At 43.2% G+C, this 21,935-nt stretch overlaps 1 protein-coding gene across 1 annotated transcript in view; it reads left to right on the top strand.

The window, feature by feature from the left end:
- Positions 1 to 21,935, top strand: part of KIF13A (kinesin family member 13A) — a 227,097-nt gene that overhangs the window by 128,787 nt on the left and 76,375 nt on the right. Inside the window, exons 14-16 of the mRNA XM_069730840.1 lie at positions 3,630 to 3,760; positions 11,940 to 12,026; positions 12,106 to 12,272. Of these exons, the coding sequence (XP_069586941.1) occupies positions 3,630 to 3,760; positions 11,940 to 12,026; positions 12,106 to 12,272 (385 nt within the window). The remainder of the gene's footprint in view (positions 1 to 3,629; positions 3,761 to 11,939; positions 12,027 to 12,105; positions 12,273 to 21,935) is intronic.

The raw sequence follows: 21,935 nt of genomic DNA, 5'->3' as shown, positions 1-21,935 counted from the left end.
TGTTTTTTGTTAGTTTTATTCTTTTCTTACTGTTGTTGTATGTGGATATGCAGTAAATGTACAAGGAGTCTGGAATACCCCTTTCCCTGAACATTTGTGTCTCCCGTACCTACTATGAAATGTAGAGCAGGGGTATAGAGTATACACCAAATGTGATCTTTTGGACAGCAAAGTATATTTACCCAACGTTGTATCTGGAGCTGTTAATATTTGTCCTGTCCTCCAGCCTTTTTACCACCGACTTTGTAACTACAAAATTACAACTGTTATCAAAACTGTTGGTTCTGTGCCCGGCTACACTGGTTGACACTTCTCAAATTAATCAGATATTTTTTCTTTTTATGCTTGGGCTAACAGACTTTTTCTCACACAAGATTTCCAATGTTATCTGTGCACAACTTACGTTAGCTTCTGTAACTAATCATTGTGAGATTTACAGCAAACGTAATCAGCTCTTCATTTTTTATTTCATTTGTTGACAGTTGCATGAAAGTCTCATAAAATTTCAATGCAAATTCAACCTATTCCTATGGACTACAGCTGCTGTGCGGATACAGAAATGGAAGCTGTCAGTCACAAATTAATTAAAGGGGTTGTCTGGTCTAAAATGATAAGTCTGCAATTATGCTGTGTGACTGCAGACTTATGAATCCCCCCAGGATACACTGTGTACTTAAAGGATTTGCCGGTTACTGAACCGGGAACGGCGGTGATGTATGTGTTATGCATACTCCAGACCAGAGCCAATACAGTGGGCTTGGCCTCTCTCCATAAACTTGTATTGAACAAGGCCACGCCCACTAGATGGCTGCGTCACTAGCTCGCGCCCACTAGACGGCTGCGTCACTAGCTCGCGCCCACTAGATGGCTGCGTCTCTAGCTCGCGCCCTCTAGGTGGCTGCGTCACTAGCTCGCGCCCACTAGACGGCTGCGTCACTAGCTCGCCCCCACTAGACGGCTGCGTCACTAGCTCACGTCCACTAGACAGGCTCAGCCTGGGAGTATGCATAACGCATACGACACTACTGTTCCCGGCTCAGAAACTAGCGAATCCTCACTGCGCACAGTGTGTGCAGCACTAGCAATCATCTGTCTTTTGCCAGTTTGCTATAAAAGCTGCAATGCATTGTTGGTACTGTAAAAGCCATAATGATCAAGTTAAACAAGAAGTCCTATGAAACTTTTTATCGCCTAAACCTGTGTAACCGTCTATGTAGTGTTGGGTAAGTGCGTTAATATTCTCACTGATTGTGGTCTTCTCCAGCTTCCAGTGCCGCTCTGGTCGTCTTCTGGGTCACATGACCTCTATTCTAAGTTTCTGGATCACACTGGGGTCTATGGTGAAAGGATATCTGTCACACCAAAAGTGGACTAAAATCTTCAAGTTTATTTCTGGATCATACAGTTGTGGCTAAAAGTATTGACACCCCTGCAATTCTGTCAGATAATACTCAGTTTCTTCCTGAAAATGATTGCAATCACTAATTCTTTGGTATTATTATCTTCATTTAATTTGTCTTAAAAGAAAAAACACAAAAGAGAATGAAGCAAAAAGCAAAACATTGATCATTTCACACAAAACTCCAAAACTGGGCCAGACAAAAGAATTGGCACCCTCAGCCTAATACTTGGTTGCACAACCTTTAGCCAAAATCACTGCGACTAACCACTTCCGGTAACCATCAATGAGTTTCTTACAATGCTCTGCTTGAATTTTAGACCATTCTTCTTTGGCAAACTGCTCCAGGTCCCTGATATTTGAAGGGTGCCTTCTCCAAACTGCCATTTTTAGAGCTCTCCACAGGTGTTCTATGGGATTCAGGTCTGGACTCATTGCTGGCCGCCTTAGAAGTCTCCAGTGCTTTCTCTCAAATCATTTTCTAGAGCTTTTTGAAGTGTGTTTTGTGTCATTGTCCTGCTGGAAGACCCATGACGTCTGAGGGAGACACAGTTTTCTCACACTGGGCCCTACATTATGCTGCAAAATTTGTTGGTAGTCTTCAGACTTCACAAAGCCATGCACACGGTCAAGCAGTCCAGTGCCAGAGGCAGCAAAGCAACCCCAAAACATCAGGGAATCTCCGCCATGTTTGACTGTAGGGACCGTGTTCTTTTCTTTGAATGCCTCTTTTTTTTCTCCTGTAAACTCTATGTTGATGCCTTTGCCCAAAAAGCTCTACTTTTGTCTCATCTGACCAGAGAACATTCTTCCAAAACGTTTTAGGCTTTTTCAGGTAAGTTTTGGCAATCTCCAGCCTGGCTTTTTTATGTCTCGGGGTAAGAAGTGGGGTCTTCCTGGGTCTCCTACCATACAGTCCCTTTTCATTCAGACGCCGACGGATAGTACGGGTTGACACTGTTGTACCCTCGGACTGCAGGGCAGCTTGAACTTGTTTGGATGTTAGTCGAGGTTCTTTATCCAACATCCGCACAATCTTGCGTTGAAATCTCTTGTCGATTTTTCTTTTCCGTCCACATCTAGGGTGCCATGGGCTTTAAACTTCTTGATGACACTGCGCACGGTAGACACAGGAACATTCAGGTCTTTGGAGATGGACTTGTAGCCTTGAGATTGCTCATGCTTCCTCACAATTTGGTTTCTCAAGTCCTCAGTCAGTTCTTTGGTCTTCTTTCTTTTCTCCATGCTCAATGTGGTACACACAAGGACACAGGACAGAGGTTGAGTCAACTTTAATCCATGTCAACTGGCTGCAAGTGTGATTTAGTTATTGCCAACACCTGTTAGGTGCCACAGGTAAGTTACAGGTGCTGTTAATTACACAAATTAGAGAAGCATCACATGATTTTTCAAACAGTGCCAATACTTTTGTCCACCCCCTTTTTATGTTTGGTGTGGAATTATATCCAATTTGGCTTTAGGACAATTCTTTTTGTGTTTTTTCATTTAAGACAAATTAAATGAAGATAATAAAACAAAGAATTTGTGTTTGCAATCATTTTTAGGAAGAAACTGAGTATTATCTGACAGAATTGCAGGGGTGTCAATACTTTTGGCCGCAAATGTAAGTTTAGATAGGACCGCTCAGTCAGCAAAACCAACACGTTTCGATCGGAGGATCAAAAAACCATAATTAAGACCTTCTGGTTAAAACGTCTTGGTTTTGCTGACTGAGCTGTTCTGTCTACATTTATATTCCAAAATAAACTGGAAGAATTTAGACCACTGACGGAGTGCAGGATATCCTTTCCCCATTAATATCTGACAAGCTCATGTGCCCGTGTACCTCTGTGCAAGATTAGTGAGCTGGAATCCCATTCCCTGCACACTGTTCTCTATGTGTGAGCCGGAAGTTGCACATTGTAAGTCTATGGAGCACAAGAATGAAGTTCCATAGACTTACATTGTTAAAAGTGACTTCCAGCTCATACATGGATCCCAATGTGACCTCGCAAATCAGAATAGTAGTCATGTGACCCAGAAGAGGACCAGAGCTGGAAACCGGAACTGACTGTGATCGATGAGTGAGTATATTAACACACTCAACACTATATACATTTGCACAGGTTTAGGCAATAAAAAGTTTCATGACAGTGCTTCTTTATGTGTGCGCGTATTATATTGTACAGTATATCTGTATTGTATAATCTCCATTTGCAATTTTCGACAGGACCACAACAGAGTGGGTGCGGACACATCTCAGGACATACAGCTCTTCGGTATTGGGATTCAGGCTGAGCATTGCCTAATAGATGTAGCTTCTGATGGGGAAATTACTCTTACACCAAAAGAAAATGCTCGGTAAGCCAAACAAGCGACCTCTGGAATTTTGAAGCAATGTCTAGTCACGAGCCTCATTGTCCAGTAGTAAATGTTTGCTCCATCCTACACACCTCCTTACTACCATGGCTGCACCATTATTATTATCCTCGAATAGAGCACTTCTGTATATACAGATCCCATCGACCACCATTTGTTTCCCTGTATGGTTCCTGTAGAATCCATCAGAATGAACCTGTGTGCTAATAAAAATCCAAGGCATGCGAACAGAGGTATAATACGTTGGGTTGTCCTGCACCTATTGGCAGCCGATTTCATATACAACAGAGCTATAATTCAGCCCTACCCTGTATATTGCAGTTTTTTTTTACTCCACTGCCGGTTTTTGTAAATGCATTTTCACGGTTTGTGGTTACAAAGACACATAGGTGCATCCAGGTCAATCTTTTTCAGCTAATTATACTTTATCACTACATTATTTATAACCCACAAGTTCATTTTTTATGTGAAAAGCACCAACCACATTTTTAAATGCTGTTATAGTATATGCCATTACTTCCTCTGTTGGCCGGGCATTCTACAGTCTGAGTGCTCTAACTGTAAAGAATCCTTTCCTATTTAGATCTAGGAAGGGCCACCTTTGTGCATAGTGTGCATTCCTCCTTAGAATACTGAGTGAAGCTATATCTGCTGGCAAAAAACTCTCCTCAAAGCAAATCAGCTGTCCTACGCAAGCTGATTCCCTTCTGTCTCCTCCTGAACTGATCTCACTGAAACACCAAGGCCCAGATTCATCAAAGCAATTTTGCCAGAATTTTGGAAAATTGGTATGAAAAGGCGCTACATTTTTGTGCAACATTGAGTTAGGCAAAAAGTGTACACCAAGTTCCACCAAAATGGGCGGAGCTGTCACATCGCGCCGCAGCTCATCTAATTCATGATGAGCTGTTCTGTTTTTATGCCTCAAATCTTACTTCTGACTGGATTAATATTTGTGGCGGGCGAGGCGCTCAGATGCATAAGCCACTCCTCAGATGCTCCCATTTCATTAAGAGGCGTGCAGTGAGTCTGACTCCAGTGAGAACTACCAGTCTTGGTGAATCAGGGCCTGTATACCATATATGTAATCTGCAGCTTCATCTCCCTCCTTCCCTTTTGTCTTCTAATGCGTTGTGCTAAACGTGTCCAAGATTCAGAAAAAGTTTTGAACTCCTGGCACTGTCCAATGTGGACATGTAATGGTGAGACACCAGGTAAAAGAAATACACAATCCTATAAACCACAGTGTGGATATATGTGTGTTTTTCTTTTTTTTTTAAGGCATTAAACAAAAGCATCAAAATTAAAAATAAAGAAGCAAAAAAAAAAAGCATCTTAACGTATTTTTTAAAAATTTTTGTCAATGTTTTAAGAGATTTGAACCCATTGATTTGATTAATTTTGATATGAAGTGCGCTGCTGGAACATACTGTTATAGAACAATTACCTGGGAAGTTTCCAGCACTGCATTTTGTCGTTATGGCCGCCGTAGACGCTTGCTCAGCTGTATTCATTATTTCCCAGCTCCTTATTATTCCGTTTGTGTACGATTGTTATTGTCACCCTCGGGGGTGGCTGTATGTACGTAGTTAATGTTCTGATTAATGTTACAGGTATTTTACTCCTGTGTTAATTCCCCAAACCTCCCCAATAATAGCAGGCGTCAGCTGCCTAATGGATCTGGGTCCTCCTGTGCTCCAGGCATTAGCCAGCTGGGGTTATTAAAAACCGCAGGGTAAGATCATCACCTCGCCATGCTGTGTGCAGCCGCAGAGTAACATGGCAGCGTGATTGTTAATGCTGATAATTGAGTGGGCCATTGTCCTTGGGGGATTGTTAAATGTGACCCCATTGGCCAGATGAGTGATTGTACCATACACTTCTTTTCTTTACAAGGCGCCAGCCTGATTTATCTGTATGATAATGGCTACGGAGAGCTCACTGAGCCTGCCGAGAAATCCGAGTAAATACTTGTTTAATGATTAATAGGACGACACAATTGTTTGCCGACTGGACATATATATTTAGTGTATATCCTTTATGACGGTGAAGCACAGCTCAGACTCTTTTATCGCTTTATAGCGTCGCCCTACGGCAATCAGTGATGTGTCTGATGTCTTTTTGATTTCCTGGTCCAGCAATTGTTCCAATAGATGGAATCAGTGAGACTATAATTTAGTCACATGGTCACTCGGTTACCCCCATTTTTATATACTCTGCCAAAATAATGGAGGTGTCCCAGCACAGCGGGTGAAGCTGGCTCCCTGCTTGGGTGAGGATGGAAGCAGAATAAATATTTAACGTACTAAGCTCCCCCTAGTGGTGGCTGGAGGCATGTTATTGACTGCTGTGTGATGGGAGACATTCTATGTGCTGCATTGTTTAAAGGGAACCTGTCTGGTAATTTATACTGCTTGATCCACCCCTTAAGGCCCCGTCACACATAGCGAGATCGCTAGCGAGATCGCTGCTGAGTCACAAGTTTTGTGACGCAACAGCGATCTCAGTAGCGATCTCGCTATGTGTGACACGTAGCAGCGATCAGGCCCCTGCTGTGAGATCGCTGGTCGTGTTGGAATGGCCTGGGCCATTTTTTGATCGTTGAGGTCCCGCTGACATCGCTGAATCAGCGTGTGTGACGCCGATTCAGCGATGTCTTCGCTGGTAACCAGGGTAAACATCGGGTTACTAAGCGCAGGGCCGCGCTTAGTAACCCGATGTTTACCCTGGTTACCATCGTTAAAGTAAAAAAATCAAACGCTACATACTTACCTACCGCTGTCTGTCCCCGGCGCTGGGCTTCTCTGCACTGGCTGTGAGCGGCGGGCAGCCGGAAAGCAGAGCGGTGACGTCACCGCTCTGCTTTCCGGCCGCTGTGCTCACAGCCAGAGCAGAGAAGCCCAGCGCCGAGGACAGACAGCGGTAGGTGAGTAATGTAGCGTTTGTTTTTTTTTACTTTAACGATGGTAACCAGGGTAAACATCGGGTTACTAAGCGCGGCCCTGCGCTTAGTAACCCGATGTTTACCCTGGTTACCGGCATCGTTGGTCGCTGGAGAGCGGTCTGTGTGACAGCTCTCCAGCGACCAAACGGCGACGCTGCAGCGATCCGGATCGTTGTCGGTATCGCTGCAGCGTCGCTGTGTGTGACGGGGCCTTTAGGATGAAAGCCAAATTGGCTCTCCTTTTAAAGACAACCTGTTTGAAACTGCTACCCCCCCACATATGCTTTTCCCAAACAATTTACAAAATGCTGTGGCACTTAAAATTACAAGTCACATGGATGCGTAATTACGTCAGAGTGCTTCTTCTTTATTTTTCTTTTTATGCAGTGTAAACCTGCGGAGTTTTTTTGAAATCCGTGACAAGTCAATTTCTCTTACAGGCATGCTGAGTTTTATGTGCAGATTTTCCCCATAGAATTGCATTGGTAAAATGTACATGCGGAAACGCACTAAAAACTCATTTAATCTGCATATGACTGTGTCAAAGTGCTGCAGAATACGTTGGCGCTGTAGAAGCTCAAATTATTATTATCAATAAAGTTTTGTCAAAGCCAAATACCAGGAAGTATCAAAAACTTTATTAAAAACACATTGAAACACTTAAAAAAACAACAACATTGCACTGAAAAATGCCCTGAACAAAAACTCCAACGTAACATAAATTGGGTATTAAGTTTAGAAATGCTTCAGAAAATCAGCATAAAAAACCCATTGTGGGAACTTAGCCTTAAAGGGCTAAATAGTCCTATAAATGGTTTGGAGGTGGGCTAGACGTTTCTGCCAGGTTCCCTTTGCAGAAAATATATTTTTAGTTTAATGCTTTTTTTCTGAACTGATTCTTGTCCTGGGGAGAGGGGTGCACATGGTGGATGGATCCCTCTAGCATTTCCCTGCCTGGCAAGAGTTTGGTGACTTCATTTATGGGGGCACGCTGATGGTGCGGTTATAAACACCTCACTATTTCACGTGAAGATACAAAAGAGAATTCACAAACAAGAGCTCGCCTCCCCATCTTTTCCTTTCTCTGGCGGCCAGGACTGGAAGAGTGGGTGCCATGTTTATTCTAAGCATAAATGACCATTTAGGATTTTGATCTGCTGGTTAGTGCCGACTGAAATATCTTATTGGATCGTTACATTGGAAAATACAACTCATAGAGAAGAGTTCCCATTACACATGTCTGCTATGTGTGCGTTCTGCTGAAATTAATAATCCTACTGCATTCTCACCATCTTGGATGGTGCATACATTGCCATTATACCTGGAGTTCCTTCACTCCTGCGCAGACCTACAAGGTGAGGTCCCAGGTTCTGAAATGCCATCCAGCTACAACTAGCCTTTCTTAACATGGAAATAGTGGGAAAATGAGCACAGCTCTATCCTGGTCCAATGTGGAAAAAGGATAAAAAAACATTTCTCCGTCTGATTTATAGATGGAATAATTACATTCTATGTTTTTATATCCTTAATAGAATGCTTTCATTGAATTTGGAGTGAAAACCCCCCTCACATGTTAGTGCTAAGCTGTGCTCGCTATGTCCTATTTCCAATGTTCTTTTACAATTGTGGAATTTCAGGCATTGTAGAATGGCTAAGAGTTTCCCATGAATAAAAGGGCAGTGGACGTCATTCCCGTCTCAGCGTCTCACTCACGTCTTGCAATAACATGTCTGACATCTGAGCCAACACAATAGCCATGGCTGGGAGCTGAACCGTGCCAGCCAGGGCGTGAGCCAGATGGCAGGGTGATTGCCTGTAAGAGAAGCCTAGAGGAGCTGGGTGGCAGATGGAAGGAGTGACACACATGACAGGAATGAGTCGGAAATGGGAGGAAGTATAAAGCTCTTTGGATGCCTCCATCATTTCATTTGGCAGACTATAATAGCGAGACCATTTCTGGACATGTAACTGATGCCACTGCCACCTTCCAACACTTCCTCTGGGCGCTCAGCAATTGCTCAACCTAATGCTTAATGTTCCACAGTTACATAAAAATGGAAGAGGCAACATTTAATGATAAAAGGAGGCTCTATCTGTTCATCTAACTTTTTATCCAGGCTTGGACTGGTCCACAGGAGAATCCTCCGGTGGGCCCCTGTGCAGAAGTGGACCACCACCGTCATATATGAGCAGCCCTTGGCACTATATATGTGAATCACTATGTACAAACACAGGCAGCATCTTATTCATTTACCAATCTACCCATGTCTTTGTTATATACATTTGTGATGGAAGATAATGTCACATTTGCCTGTAGCTGAAAAGTGGGGCCCTGGAGTTGGATACGGGGGGGGGCATGTGATATGTAGAGTGCTAGTCTATGTACCAATTGCTTGCTGTGGCCATCTTGGATGAACATTTCACTATTTTATGTAAATAACCTTTCTCCGCAGTCCAAGTAATATGAAAAGGTGATTATTCTTTTTTTGTTTTATTTCTTGAAGGGAACAACCTGTCAGTAGATTCTTGCTGCTCAAATGCTGTCAGAAAAATCCTGAGTTAAGGATGACTAGTCCAAGGTCTGTGTCCAGGGGCTTCTCCCTGCCCCGATCCACTTGACTGACAGGTGTCTTGCTATACATAAACCTAAGGAGAGACATGTCAGTCATGGGGAATGGAGCAGGGTGATGCTACTGAGGTCCTGGCTTGGTCTAGTCATTCGAGACGCATAGTATGTTTTCTCTGAAACTCCTCAACATTTCATGGTAAAACATACATGGCTACAGGAGAGCAGACAGTGTCTGATTTCTGCTTCTCGTTGTTTGGGCAGCATGAATCTACTCTGATTCTCACGTGTGAAGCAGATTTATGTTACATGTCAATGGTGCCACTTATGGAGTGGGCTCGGATTTTATTGTGGGTGCCAGCATTACTACACAGCTGATATAACTTGTAACTCTCACTGTTGGAGGTAGCTCCAATTAACACAATTTACACCTTGAAAACCTGTGGACCCTGACCTCCTGGTGGATAGAACAAAGGGGGTCCCCAATCTGTCACCCCATTGCTCTTTGCCCTCCAAAAGCTCGATTACACTGTGCCGATGGGTTGTCATGTCAGGGCATTATAGGAGATAGCTAATATGATAATACACTGCCATACTAAAGTGCTCAAAGCTTCAAGCAGTTGAAACGGCTGTATTGAAGACTACCACCTGTCCTGAGAAAAAATATTCCCTCATTTTGTTATGTTGGTGACAAAATATAAATGTTTTGATCCTGGGAAGGTATATAGCAGATCATAACATTAGTTTGGTTGTAGTTCAGCTCCTCCACCTCTCTGCATAATGACCTCTGCGCTGGTTACAAAGCATGCCCACATCTCTCTCAAATTAGAAATATATTTATTTATAACTAGATGGTGGCCGGATACTAATGCATCGGGTATTCTAGAATATGTATGTAGTTTATTTTTGAAGATTTCAGAATAATGCAATGAATACACAGGTTTCGGCCGGCTGGGCGTGACCAATCAGTGAAGCCAGGGCCGGCTTCAGGTTTTTGAGGGCCCCGGGCGAAAGAGTCTCACAGCCCACGTAGCATGTAGCACAACCCATGTAGTATATAGCACAGCCACATAGTGTATACAGCACAGCTACATAGTATATAGCACAGCCACGTAGTATTTAGCACAGCCACGTAGTATTTAGCACAGCCACGTAGTATATAGCACAGCCACGTAGTATATAGCACAGCCACGTAGTATATAGCACAGCCCACGCAGTATATAGCACAGCCCACGCAGTATATAGCACAGCCCACGTAGTATATTGCACAGCCACGTAGTATATTGCACAGCCACGTAGTATATTGCACAGCCACTTAGTATATTGCACAGCCACGTAGTATATAGCACAGCCACGTAGTATATAACCTTCCCATGCAGTATATAACACAGCCCACGCAGTATATAACACAGCCAGGTAGTATATAGCACAGCCCACGTAATATATAACACAGCCCACGTAGTATATAGCAATGTGGGCACCATATCCCTGTTAAAAAAAAAAAAAAAAAAGAATTAAAATAAAAAATAGTTATATACTCGCCTTCCGGTGGCCCCCGGATCCAGCCCAGGCCTTTAGCAATGCTCATCGCGACGCTCCGTTCCCAGTAATGCCTTGCGGCAATAACCCGTGATGATGTAGCAGTCTCGCGAGACCGCTATGTCATCTGGGGTCATTGCCGCAATGCATCCTTGGGACCGGAGCGTCGCGAGGAGCGGGAAAGGCTGCCGTTGACGCCGGAAGGTGAGAATATAATGTTTTTGTTTTTTTTATTACTTTTAACATTATATGTTTTTACTATTGATGCTGCATAGGCAGCATCAACAGTAAAGAGTTGGTTACATTTACAGGGTTAATGGCAGTGTTAACAGACTGCTAAAATGCTATGTGGGCGCTGACTGGACGGGAGTATGGAGGGGCACTGACTGGAGAGGAGTAGGGAGGGGCAAATTTGCGACCGGACTGTGCCTGTCGCTGATTGGTCGCGCCCAGCCGGCCGTGACCAATCAGCGACGCGGGATTTCCGTGACAGACAGACAGACGGAAGTGGACCTTACACAATTATATATATAGATTCGGTCATTGGCTGAAACTGTGAGTTTATTACATTGTGTCTGTATTTTTTTATACCGAACACTAGTTATGTGGCATTGCAGGTTCCCTCTGATCAGTATCTGTCACATACTGAGTGAAATTCTAAAACAAGAGAAGGTTTAGTGTAATCATTAGTGATGAGCGAGTGTAACTCAATGCTCGAGTTTTCCTGAGCACGCTCGGGTGACCTCCGAGTATTTGTTAGTGTTCGGAGATTTAGTTTTCATCACGGCAGCTGAATGATTTACAGCTATTAGCCAGGCTGAGTACATGTGGGGGTTGCCTGCTTGCTAGGTAATCCCAACATGTAATCAAACTGGCTAATAGCTGAAAATCATGCTGCTGAGGTGATGAAAACTTAATCTCTGAGCAGTCATAAATACTCGGAGACCACCCGAACGTGCTCAGGAAAACCCGAGCAACGAGTACACTCGCTCATCACTAGTAATCATCTAGAGTGGACTAATATTCCAAGGTCCGCTAACTTGTGCTACCCTCTGACCTGATGTAAAATTTTCTCATGAATTTTGATTTGACTTGTCCCAATTTTTTCCCAGGACGTGTGTAAATGGGGTTCAGGTCTGCTCTCAAACCGCTTTGTGGCATGGAGACAGAATCCTCTGGGGAAACAACCACTTCTTCAGGTATTTCTTGACACCCCTCAGCCCTCGTTACAGTCTTCAGTACTCTCGACATTCACTGAATCTAATAATGTTTGACTAGGCTCAACCTGCCAAAGAGAAAAAGGAAAGATTGGCTGAGAGAGTTTGAGAAAGAGACAATCTGCACTGACATTGATCTTGATGCTACCAGCGAAGCGTCCTCGGAACCTGACTATAATTATGAATTTGCACAGATGGAGGTTATAATGAAGGCTTTGAATAGCAATGGTAAGTAAATAGGCATGGGTGGCGGAAAACGGCACAGGGCCATGTTTACACCGTAGGAGCTCGCTGCACGGCGGAAACTCTGCCAATCTGAAGTGGGCAATTATGAAACATTATGCAACCATTGTCCGCTTGGCCTTCTTCACCATGTGGCCTCACCCTTAGCAGTCACACTTATTTTATTTAAGTTTTTTTCTCAAGGCTTTATTTTTGTTAACACTTGTTGTTTTTCTTGCATTTTTATCCTATAAAGAAACTTATGGTAAAACACATAAAAAATCAACGTGCATGTCTTGCAATTTCTATTCAATACAACAGCTTGTGGTGAGGTTTTCTAGCTGAAAAAATAATCTGGAAGAATGTTGTTTTCTATATTCTGTTATGGATTTTCTTGCAGATGTTCTCTGCAGATTTTACTCTTTGCGATGCAATGGACATTGTCCTGCCTTGTACAGATTTATCAAGTGACAAAATCTAGGGCAGAAAACTTCTCAAGTACCTGATTGTTAGACCTCCTTCGCACTTACGTTTATTGATGTGCATTTACCCGTTGGGTCATATTAAAAAAAAAAAATGCAGAAATGATTTACTTCGGTCTGATATGTGGATGAGTGTCACCCATTTGGCAGAAATCCTCCCCTTTCCAAAACCACACACAGATGTCATCTAACTTCCTTCTTCTGTTAGCTTTTCAATGGCTAGATGTTAGGAGAAGCTTTGAAAGCCATCATTTCTTTTCTTTGCATACAAGAAACTCTTGAGATATAGATGCTGAAAAACGGACACACAGACCAAAAATGGATAGAAATCCGATTTGAGATACTGAGGAAAAATTGGTTCTTTTCTTGTTCCTAACTGTATGAGAGTAGCTCCTGGGGCCCAGGGGAGATCTATGCAGCTGCTGGTTTACAGAAGATGATGTAGACCAGTGATGGGCTGATGGCAGCTGTACATATGTGGTCTCTCCCTGCCTCATGGCAGCTGTGTACAATACAAATACTGCCTTAGGTTCTGAGCTTTACCTTTCTGTGTAACGCACAGTAGTGTGTCCAGGTAGGCCACCATAGCTTGGTTCTGAGGATTCTCAGTGCTGTCATGTGTCTGTTTGCTATTGAGAGACGGCTATGGTTACCTAATCGCTTCTGTATGTAGCATAGGGAAGATATACCATAAAATGTTTAATCTGCTAGAATTTTTACGCAATTTGCGCCACGAAGCTGCTTCTCATGACATCACCATATTTATTATGTGTTTTATACACTTTCTGTGCCTTGTCCAACAAGAGCGTGTCGCTTATTTGAAAAGGGGCATGGAGTGTGATTTAACATGATATATTGTGGGTCAAGAATAAGTGTAAAACTTTGGCACAAAGTGAGCCAACTACTTACACATAAGATGGCTGTCGGACAAGCGATGCTTTAGGCTACGTGCACACTTGTGTACCGGGGCTTTGTGGACAACTGTGTACTTCCTCCCTGAAGCTCCACCCACTTCTGTTTAGATCCGCCTACTTCTGCATGCGTTCTGCGTACCTGTCATTAACATTGGGTACGCAGGACATGCGTATGCGTTGTTTTGACGCACCTGCCGACTGCATGGGGACGCAACAAATTGCGTTTCCATGCGGTCGGCTGGCACGTCAAAACAACGCATCCGCATACATCCGCATGTCCTGTGTACCTAATGTTAAAGATAGGTACGTAGGAAGCATGCAGAAGTAGGCGGACCTAAGTGGAAGTGGGTGGAGCTTCCGGGAGGAAGTACGCAGTCATCCGCAAAACCCTTGTACATAAGTGTACACGTAGTCTTAGGGTACCGTCACACAGTGGCATTTTGATCGCTACGACGGCACGATCCGTGACGCTCCAGCATCGTAACAATATCGCTCCAGCGTCGTAGACTGCTGTCACACTTTGCAATGTACGACGCTGGAGCGATAATTTCATGACGTATGTGCGATGTAGAAGCCATTGGTTACTATGCGCACATCGTATACAATATCGTGCACACCTTTGTTACACCATGCGATCATGCCGCCACAGCGGGACACTAGACGACGAAAGAAAGTTTCAAACGATCTGCTACGACGTACGATTCTCAGCGGGGTCCCTGATCGCAGGAGCGTGTCAGACACAGCGAGATCGCTGGAACGTCTCGGATATATCGCTGGAACGTCACAAATCGTGCCGTCGTAGCGATCAAAATGCCACTGTACCCTAAGTCGATGATAATGCAATCCTCCATCTCAGACAACACTCCCATATACAGTGGGGCAAAAAAGTATTTAGTCAGTCAGCAATAGTGCAAGTTCCACCACTTAAAAAGATGAGGCGTCTGTAATTTACATCATAGGTAGACCTCAACTATGGGAGACAAACTGAGAAAAAAAAATCCAGAAAATCACATTGTCTGTTTTTTTAACATTTTATTTGCATATTATGGTGGAAAATAAGTATTTGGTCAGAAACAAACAATCAAGATTTCTGGCTCTCACAGACCTGTAACTTCTTCTTTAAGAGTCTCCTCTTTCCTCCACTCATTACCTGTAGTAATGGCACCTGTTTAAACTTGTTATCAGTATAAAAAGACACCTGTGCACACCCTCAAACAGTCTGACTTCAAACTCCACTATGGTGAAGACCAAAGAGCTGTCAAAGGACACCAGAAACAAAATTGTAGCCCTGCACCAGGCTGGGAAGACTGAATCTGCAATAGCCAACCAGCTTGGAGTTAAGAAATCAACAGTGGGAGCAATAATTAGAAAATGGAAGACATATAAGACCGCTGATAATCTCCCTCGATCTGGGGCTCCACGCAAAATCCCACCCCGTGGGGTCAGAATGATCACAAGAACGGTGAGCAAAAATCCCAGAACCACGCGGGGGGACCTAGTAAATGAACTGCAGAGAGCTGGGACCAATGTAACAAGGCCTACCATAAGTAACACACTACGCCACCATGGACTCAGATCCTGCAGTGCCAGACGTGTCCCACTGCTTAAGACAGTACATGTCCGGGCCCGTCTGAAGTTTGCTAGAGAGCATTTGGATGATCCAGAGGAGTTTTGGGAGAATGTCCTATGGTCTGATGAAACCAAACTGGAACTGTTTGGTAGAAACACAACTTGTCGTGTTTGGAGGAAAAAGAATACTGAGTTGCATCCATCAAGCACCATACCTACTGTAAAGCATGGTGGTGGAAACATCATGCTTTGGGGCTGTTTCTCTGCAAAGGGGCCAGGACGACTGATCCGGGTACATGAAAGAATGAATGGGGCCATGTATCGTGAGATTTTGAGTGCAAACCTCCTACCATCAGCAAGGGCATTGAAGATGAAACGTGGCTGGGTCTTTCAACATGACAATGATCCAAAGCACACTGCCAGGGCAACGAAGGAGTGGCTTCGTAAGAAGCATTTCAAGGTCCTGGAGTGGCCTAGCCAGTCTCCAGATCTCAACCCTATAGAAAACCTTTGGAGGGAGTTGAAAGTCCGTGTTGCCAAGCGAAAAGCCAAAAACATCACTGCTCTAGAGGAGATCTGCATGGAGGAATGGGCCAACATACCAACAACAGTGTGTGGCAACCTTGTGAAGACTTACAGAAAACGTTTGACCTCTGTCATTGCTAACAAAGGATATATTACAAAGTATTGAGATGAAATTTTGTTTCTGACCAAATACTTATTTTCCACCATAATATGCAAATAAAATGTTAAAAAAACAGACAATGTGATTTTCTGGATTTTTTTTTCTCAGTTTGTCTCCCATAGTTGAGGTCTACCTATGATGTAAATTACAGACGCCTCTCATCTTTTTAAGTGGTGGAACTTGCACTATTGCTGACTGACTAAATACTTTTTTGCCCCACTGTACCTGAGCGCTCGTTCGGCCAAGCACTCCCGTGTTCTCTTTGAGAAAGCTGCCAGATGACACATCAGCTTTCGATATCTGTGGGTCCAGGCGATTTTAGTCTAATGTGTATGAGGTCCCTGGTCGGGGAAGAAAGGCCAGAACTTTATTTCGTCGCTGGCTCTCCCGCTGACATCGCTGAATCGGTGTGTGTGACACCGATTCAGCGATGTCTTCGCTGGTAACCAGGGTAAACATCGGGTTACTAAGCGCAGGGCCGCGCTTAGTAACCCGATGTTTACCCTGGTTACCATCGTTAAAGTAAAAAAACAAACACTACATACGGGCAGCCGGAAAGCAGAGCGGTGACGTCACCGCTCTGCTTTCCGGCCGCTGTGCTCACAGCCAGAGCAGAGAAGCAGAGCACCGAGGACAGACAGCGGTAGGTAAGTATGTAGTGTTTGTTTTTTTACTTTAACGATGGTAACCAGGGTAAACATCGGGTTACTAAGCGCGGCCCTGCGCTTAGTAACCCGATGTTTACCCTGGTTACCGGCATCGTTGGTCGCTGGAGAGCTGTCTGTGTGACAGCTCTCCAGCGACCAAACAGCGACGCTGCAGCGATCCGGATCGTTGTCGGTATCGCTGCAGCGTCGCTTAGTGTGACGGTACCTTTAGACTAGAGTCTACAGATGCATTGGATTTATCTGATGCATTTTAAGACCATCTAATCTGAGTTTGCACTGTCTAACAGGACAGCATTGGTAAATATTCCCCGATAATGGAGAGCGACCACTTATTTGCAGCCATCTCTCTGTGCAGATTAGTGCATCTGAAGACCCCAACGAGTAGTATGCAGACCACTACTGACCTAGGCTGAAACAAATTTTTACACTGCAACTGTCTAGTATTAGGACTGATATAAGACTGTTTTCAGCCTCAGAATGTAAAAGAAAATGTTTTTATTCACTGGAAACCCAGAACTTGGGAGAAATGTAAGCCTAAAATATGTTAGATTATTATGTAATAATTAGATGCAATGATATTAATGTGAAAAGGTAAAACTGTAAAAGAAGCGTTGTCACATACAGTGGGGCAAAAAAGTATTTAGTCAGTTAGCAATAGTGCAAGTTCCACCACTTAAAAAGATGAGAGGCGTCTGTAATTTACATCATAGGTAGACCTCAACTATGGGAGACAAACTGAGAAAAAAAAATCCAGAAAATCACATTGTCTGATTTTTAACATTTTATTTGCATATTATGGTGGAAAATAAGTATTTGGTCAGAAACAAAATTTCATCTCAATACTTTGTAATATATCCTTTGTTGGCAATGACAGAGGTCAAACGTTTTCTGTAAGTCTTCACAAGGTTGCCACACACTGTTGTTGGTATGTTGGCCCATTCCTCCATGCAGATCTCCTCTAGAGCAGTGATGTTTTTGGCTTTTCGCTTGGCAACACGGACTTTCAACTCCTTCCAAAGGTTTTCTATAGGGTTGAGATCTGGAGACTGGCTAGGCCACTCCAGGACCTTGAAATGCTTTTTACGAAGCCACTCCTTCGTTGCCCTGGCAGTGTGCTTTGGATCATTGTCATGTTGAAAGACCCAGCCACGTTTCATCTTCAATGCCCTTGCTGATGGAAGGAGGTTTGCACTCAAAATCTCACGATACATGGCCCCATTCATTCTTTCATGTACCCGGATCAGTCGTCCTGGCCCCTTTGCAGAGAAACAGCCCCAAAGCATGATGTTTCCACCACCATGCTTTACAGTAGGTATGGTGTTTGATGGATGCAACTCAGTATTCTTTTTCCTCCAAACACGACAAGTTGTGTTTCTACCAAACAGTTCCAGTTTGGTTTCATCAGACCATAGGACATTCTCCCAAAACTCCTCTGGATCATCCAAATGCTCTCTAGCAAACTTCAGACGGACCCGGACATGTACTGGCTTAAGCAGTGGGACACGTCTGGCACTGCAGGATCTGAGTCCATGGTGGCGTAGTGTGTTACTTATGGTAGGCCTTGTTACATTGGTCCCAGCTCTCTGCAGTTCATTCACTAGGTCCCCCCGCGTGGTTCTGGGATTTTTGCTCACCGTTCTTGTGATCATTCTGACCCCACGGGGTGGGATTTTGCATGGAGCCCCAGATCGAGGGAGATTATCAGTGGTCTTGTATGTCTTCCATTTTCTAATTATTGCTCCCACTGTTGATTTCTTCACTCCAAGCTGGTTGGCTACTGCAGATTCAGTCTTCCCAGCCTGGTACAGGGCTACAATTTTGTTTCTGGTGTCCTTTGACAGCTCTTTGGTCTTCACCATAGTGGAGTTTGGAGTCAGACTGTTTGAGGGTGTGCACAGGTGTCTTTTTATACTGATAACCAGTTAAACAGGTACCATTACTACAGGCAATGAGTGGAGGAAAGAGGAGACTCTTAAAGAAGAAGTTACAGGTCTGTGAGAGCCAGAAATCTTGATTGTTTGTTTCTGACCAAATACTTATTTTCCACCATAATATGCAAATAAAATGTTAAAAAAACAGACAATGTGATTTTCTGGATTTTTTTTTCTCAGTTTGTCTCCCATAGTTGAGGTCTACCTATGATGTAAATTACAGACGCCTCTCATCTTTTTAAGTGGTGGAACTTGCACTATTGCTGACTGACTAAATACTTTTTTGCCCCACTGTACTATATTATTTCACTTCACTTATACACTACATCCTCCCTTACTGTGTAGACCGTTTTACCATATCCGTAATAAATAGTGATGAGCGAATATACTGTACTTGTTACTCGAGATTTCCCGAGCACACTCGGGTGTCCTCCGAGTATTTTTTAGTGCTCGGAGATATAGTTTTTTCGCCGCAGCTGGATGATTTACATCTCTTAGCCAGCTTGATTACATGTGGGGATTCCCTAGCAGCTAGGCAACCCCCACAAGTACTTATGCTGGCTAAAAGCTGTAAATAATTCAGCTGAGGCGATGAAAATGAAATCTCCGAGCACTAAAAAGTACTCGGAGGACACCCGAGCGTGCTTGGGAAATCTCGAGTAACGAGTATATTCGCTCATCACTAGTAATAAATAATAAACTTTGAAATGTACATTGTTCAACCCAAAATATAAAAAAGTGCCTGTATTAGCATGGTAATTGATATATTCATGTCCTTGGTGTAAGCTTATGCTGAGGAAGAAGTCGAGGAGCCATTTACATGGGAGTATTTCTGGACATCTACTATGTGGGTATCGTTCTTCAAGATCTTTCCTTCTGTCTGGTGGAACGAGGTTATCCAGTGTTTGCACTATGCTTGGAACAAAGGTCCAGTACGGAGTTGTTCTTGCATGGGGCTGCTTATTTTACACGTTAAATACCCATCCTACTAACAGAAGTCTGGGAAAGTTTATCTTAGTTAAACAACCTTTGCTCGCATGCCTTTTTAAATATTAGACAGCCTTCCTCTTGAGACCTACCTCTGTTAGCCAAAGCTGAGAGATTTTGCATTGCTTACATGTAGCAATAAAAGCAGCCATGTCCCCTTGCTTTAGAGAACGGGATAACATAATGTTTCAGGAGCTTTAGACATTTGCTTTAGTTAACAATGCGTGATTAACTTTCATAAGATGCTATGAAGTTTGCATGATCCCTGAGCTTTTAGTTCCATGGTTTTGTTTCAAGGGTACAAAATATTCATTTGGCATTTGCTTTGCAGATTAAAAGATACATCCAAGTTGCATTGTGACTTTTAGCCATCTTTGAAAGCATAGTGCTGTTTATTTGTGAAGTTTCAACCTTAATGCTGCAGAACTCCAGGGATGTCCAACTTAAATACACATAGGGCCACAATTTAAAGCTTGGACAAACACGTGAGCCAAAAAATGACTACAATTGAGGACGTTTTTCCTTATCCAATATAACAATGAACTTTTTCATATGGAAACAAACTTGTCTCACGAACAAAGCACATTTGAATTAATACATCTTAGAATAAAATATTGTAATACTATGTTATGTAAGAGCAGTAAAAAGCATATGGTCCAATTTAAATGTGTAATAACAAAGGATAAAAAAAACTTGAATAATACAGATAATAAAGTATGATTCAAACAAAAGTGCCCCTAAACACAGTATGATACTCCCACAGTGAACTTCTCCACACCACATGAACGGTATGGTGACCCTCCCCCCTTTCTCTGGGAAAAAAGTGACCCCATTGCATTATGATTCTCCACGTTTAATCCCCACACATCCCTCCATACATTATAATGGCCTCAAAAAGAGCTCCATACAGTAAAATGGGGCCCTGCATTGCCTTCCATACAATATAATGGCTCCACATAGTTCTCCATAGAGTATAATGGCCCTTTAAAGTGTTCCATAATAGTATAATGCACCCCACATAGCACTCAATACAGTATAATGCAACCCCACATAGTGCTCCATACAGTATAATGCACCCCGCATAGCGCTCAATATAGTATAATTTGCCCCACATAGTGCTCCATACAGTATAGTGCACCCCACATAGTGCTCAATATAGTATAATAGGCATACATAGTGCTCTATACAGTATAATAGACCCCACAATAAAAAAATAAATACCTGTGCCCGTTTCCCCGCTGCGCGCGGTCTCTTCATGGTGTTTTGAGGTCCTCTGCACATCTCGGTACGGCGGGCTCTTTGTAATGACGAATCGCGCCCACTGTGCTGAGACACCACACAGAGAGGAGGACTGATGGGAGAGGGAGCATCAGCTGATGCTCCCTCCTCCATCGTTGCTTCCAACTGTGTCGCCATCTAGGATGCCTATATAGTTGAGAGTGCAATGCTGGCTGAAAGAGCAATATCCGGCGGGGGACTTGGCCAGCCAAATATACTTACCCTTCGGGCCAGATTTGGCCCGGAAGCCATATTTTGACACATGTGCTATCCAGTCTTTGGTGATAGAACATACATAAAAGTGTGGACACCCCTGGTCAAAATTACTGTCATTGTGAACAGTAAAGCAAGTTGAAGATGAAATAATCTCTAAAAGGCCTAGAGTTAAAGATTACAAATTTTCTTTGTATTTTAGGTGAAAAAGTCATGTTTTACATTTTAAAAATGACAAAAAGGAAAATGGGCTGATGCAAAAGTTTGGGCACCCTGCATGGCTAATACCTAGTAGCACCCCTTTTAAAAGTATTACAGCTTATAAAAGCTTTTTGTAGCCAGCCAAGAGTCTTTCAATTCTTGTTTCAGGGATTTTCATCCATTCTTCCTTGGAAAATTCTTCCAGTTCTGTGAAATTCTTGGGTCGTCTTGTGTGTGCTTCTATTTTGAAGTCTAGCCACAAATTATCAATGATGTTAAGATAAGGGGACTGTAAGGGCCGTTGTAAAACCTTCAGCTTGCGCCTTTTGAGGTTGTCAGTTATGGATTTTGACGTGTGCTTAGGATCATTATCCATTTGTAGAAGAAGCCATCCTCTTTTCAACTTCAGCTTTTTTTTACAGATGGTGTTATGTTTGTTAAGAATTTATTGAAATTTCGTTGAATCCATTTTTCCCTCTCTCCATGAAATGTTCCCCGTGCCATTGACTGCAACTAGTGATGAGCGAATATACTCGTTACTCGACATTTCTCGAGCATGCTCAGGGGTCCTCAGAGTATTTTTTAGTTCTCAGAGATTTAGTTTTTCATCACCTCAGCTGAATGATTTACATCTGTTATCCAGCATAAGTACATGTGGGGGTTGCCTGGTTGCTAGGGAATCCCCACATGTACTTATGCTGGCTAACATATGTAAATCATTCAGCTGCGGCAAGAAAAACG

Source organism: Ranitomeya imitator, chromosome 6, assembly GCF_032444005.1.
Source record: "Ranitomeya imitator isolate aRanImi1 chromosome 6, aRanImi1.pri, whole genome shotgun sequence".
Taxonomy (NCBI): Eukaryota; Metazoa; Chordata; class Amphibia; order Anura; family Dendrobatidae; genus Ranitomeya; species Ranitomeya imitator.
This window is presented reverse-complemented; position numbering and strand designations above follow the sequence as displayed.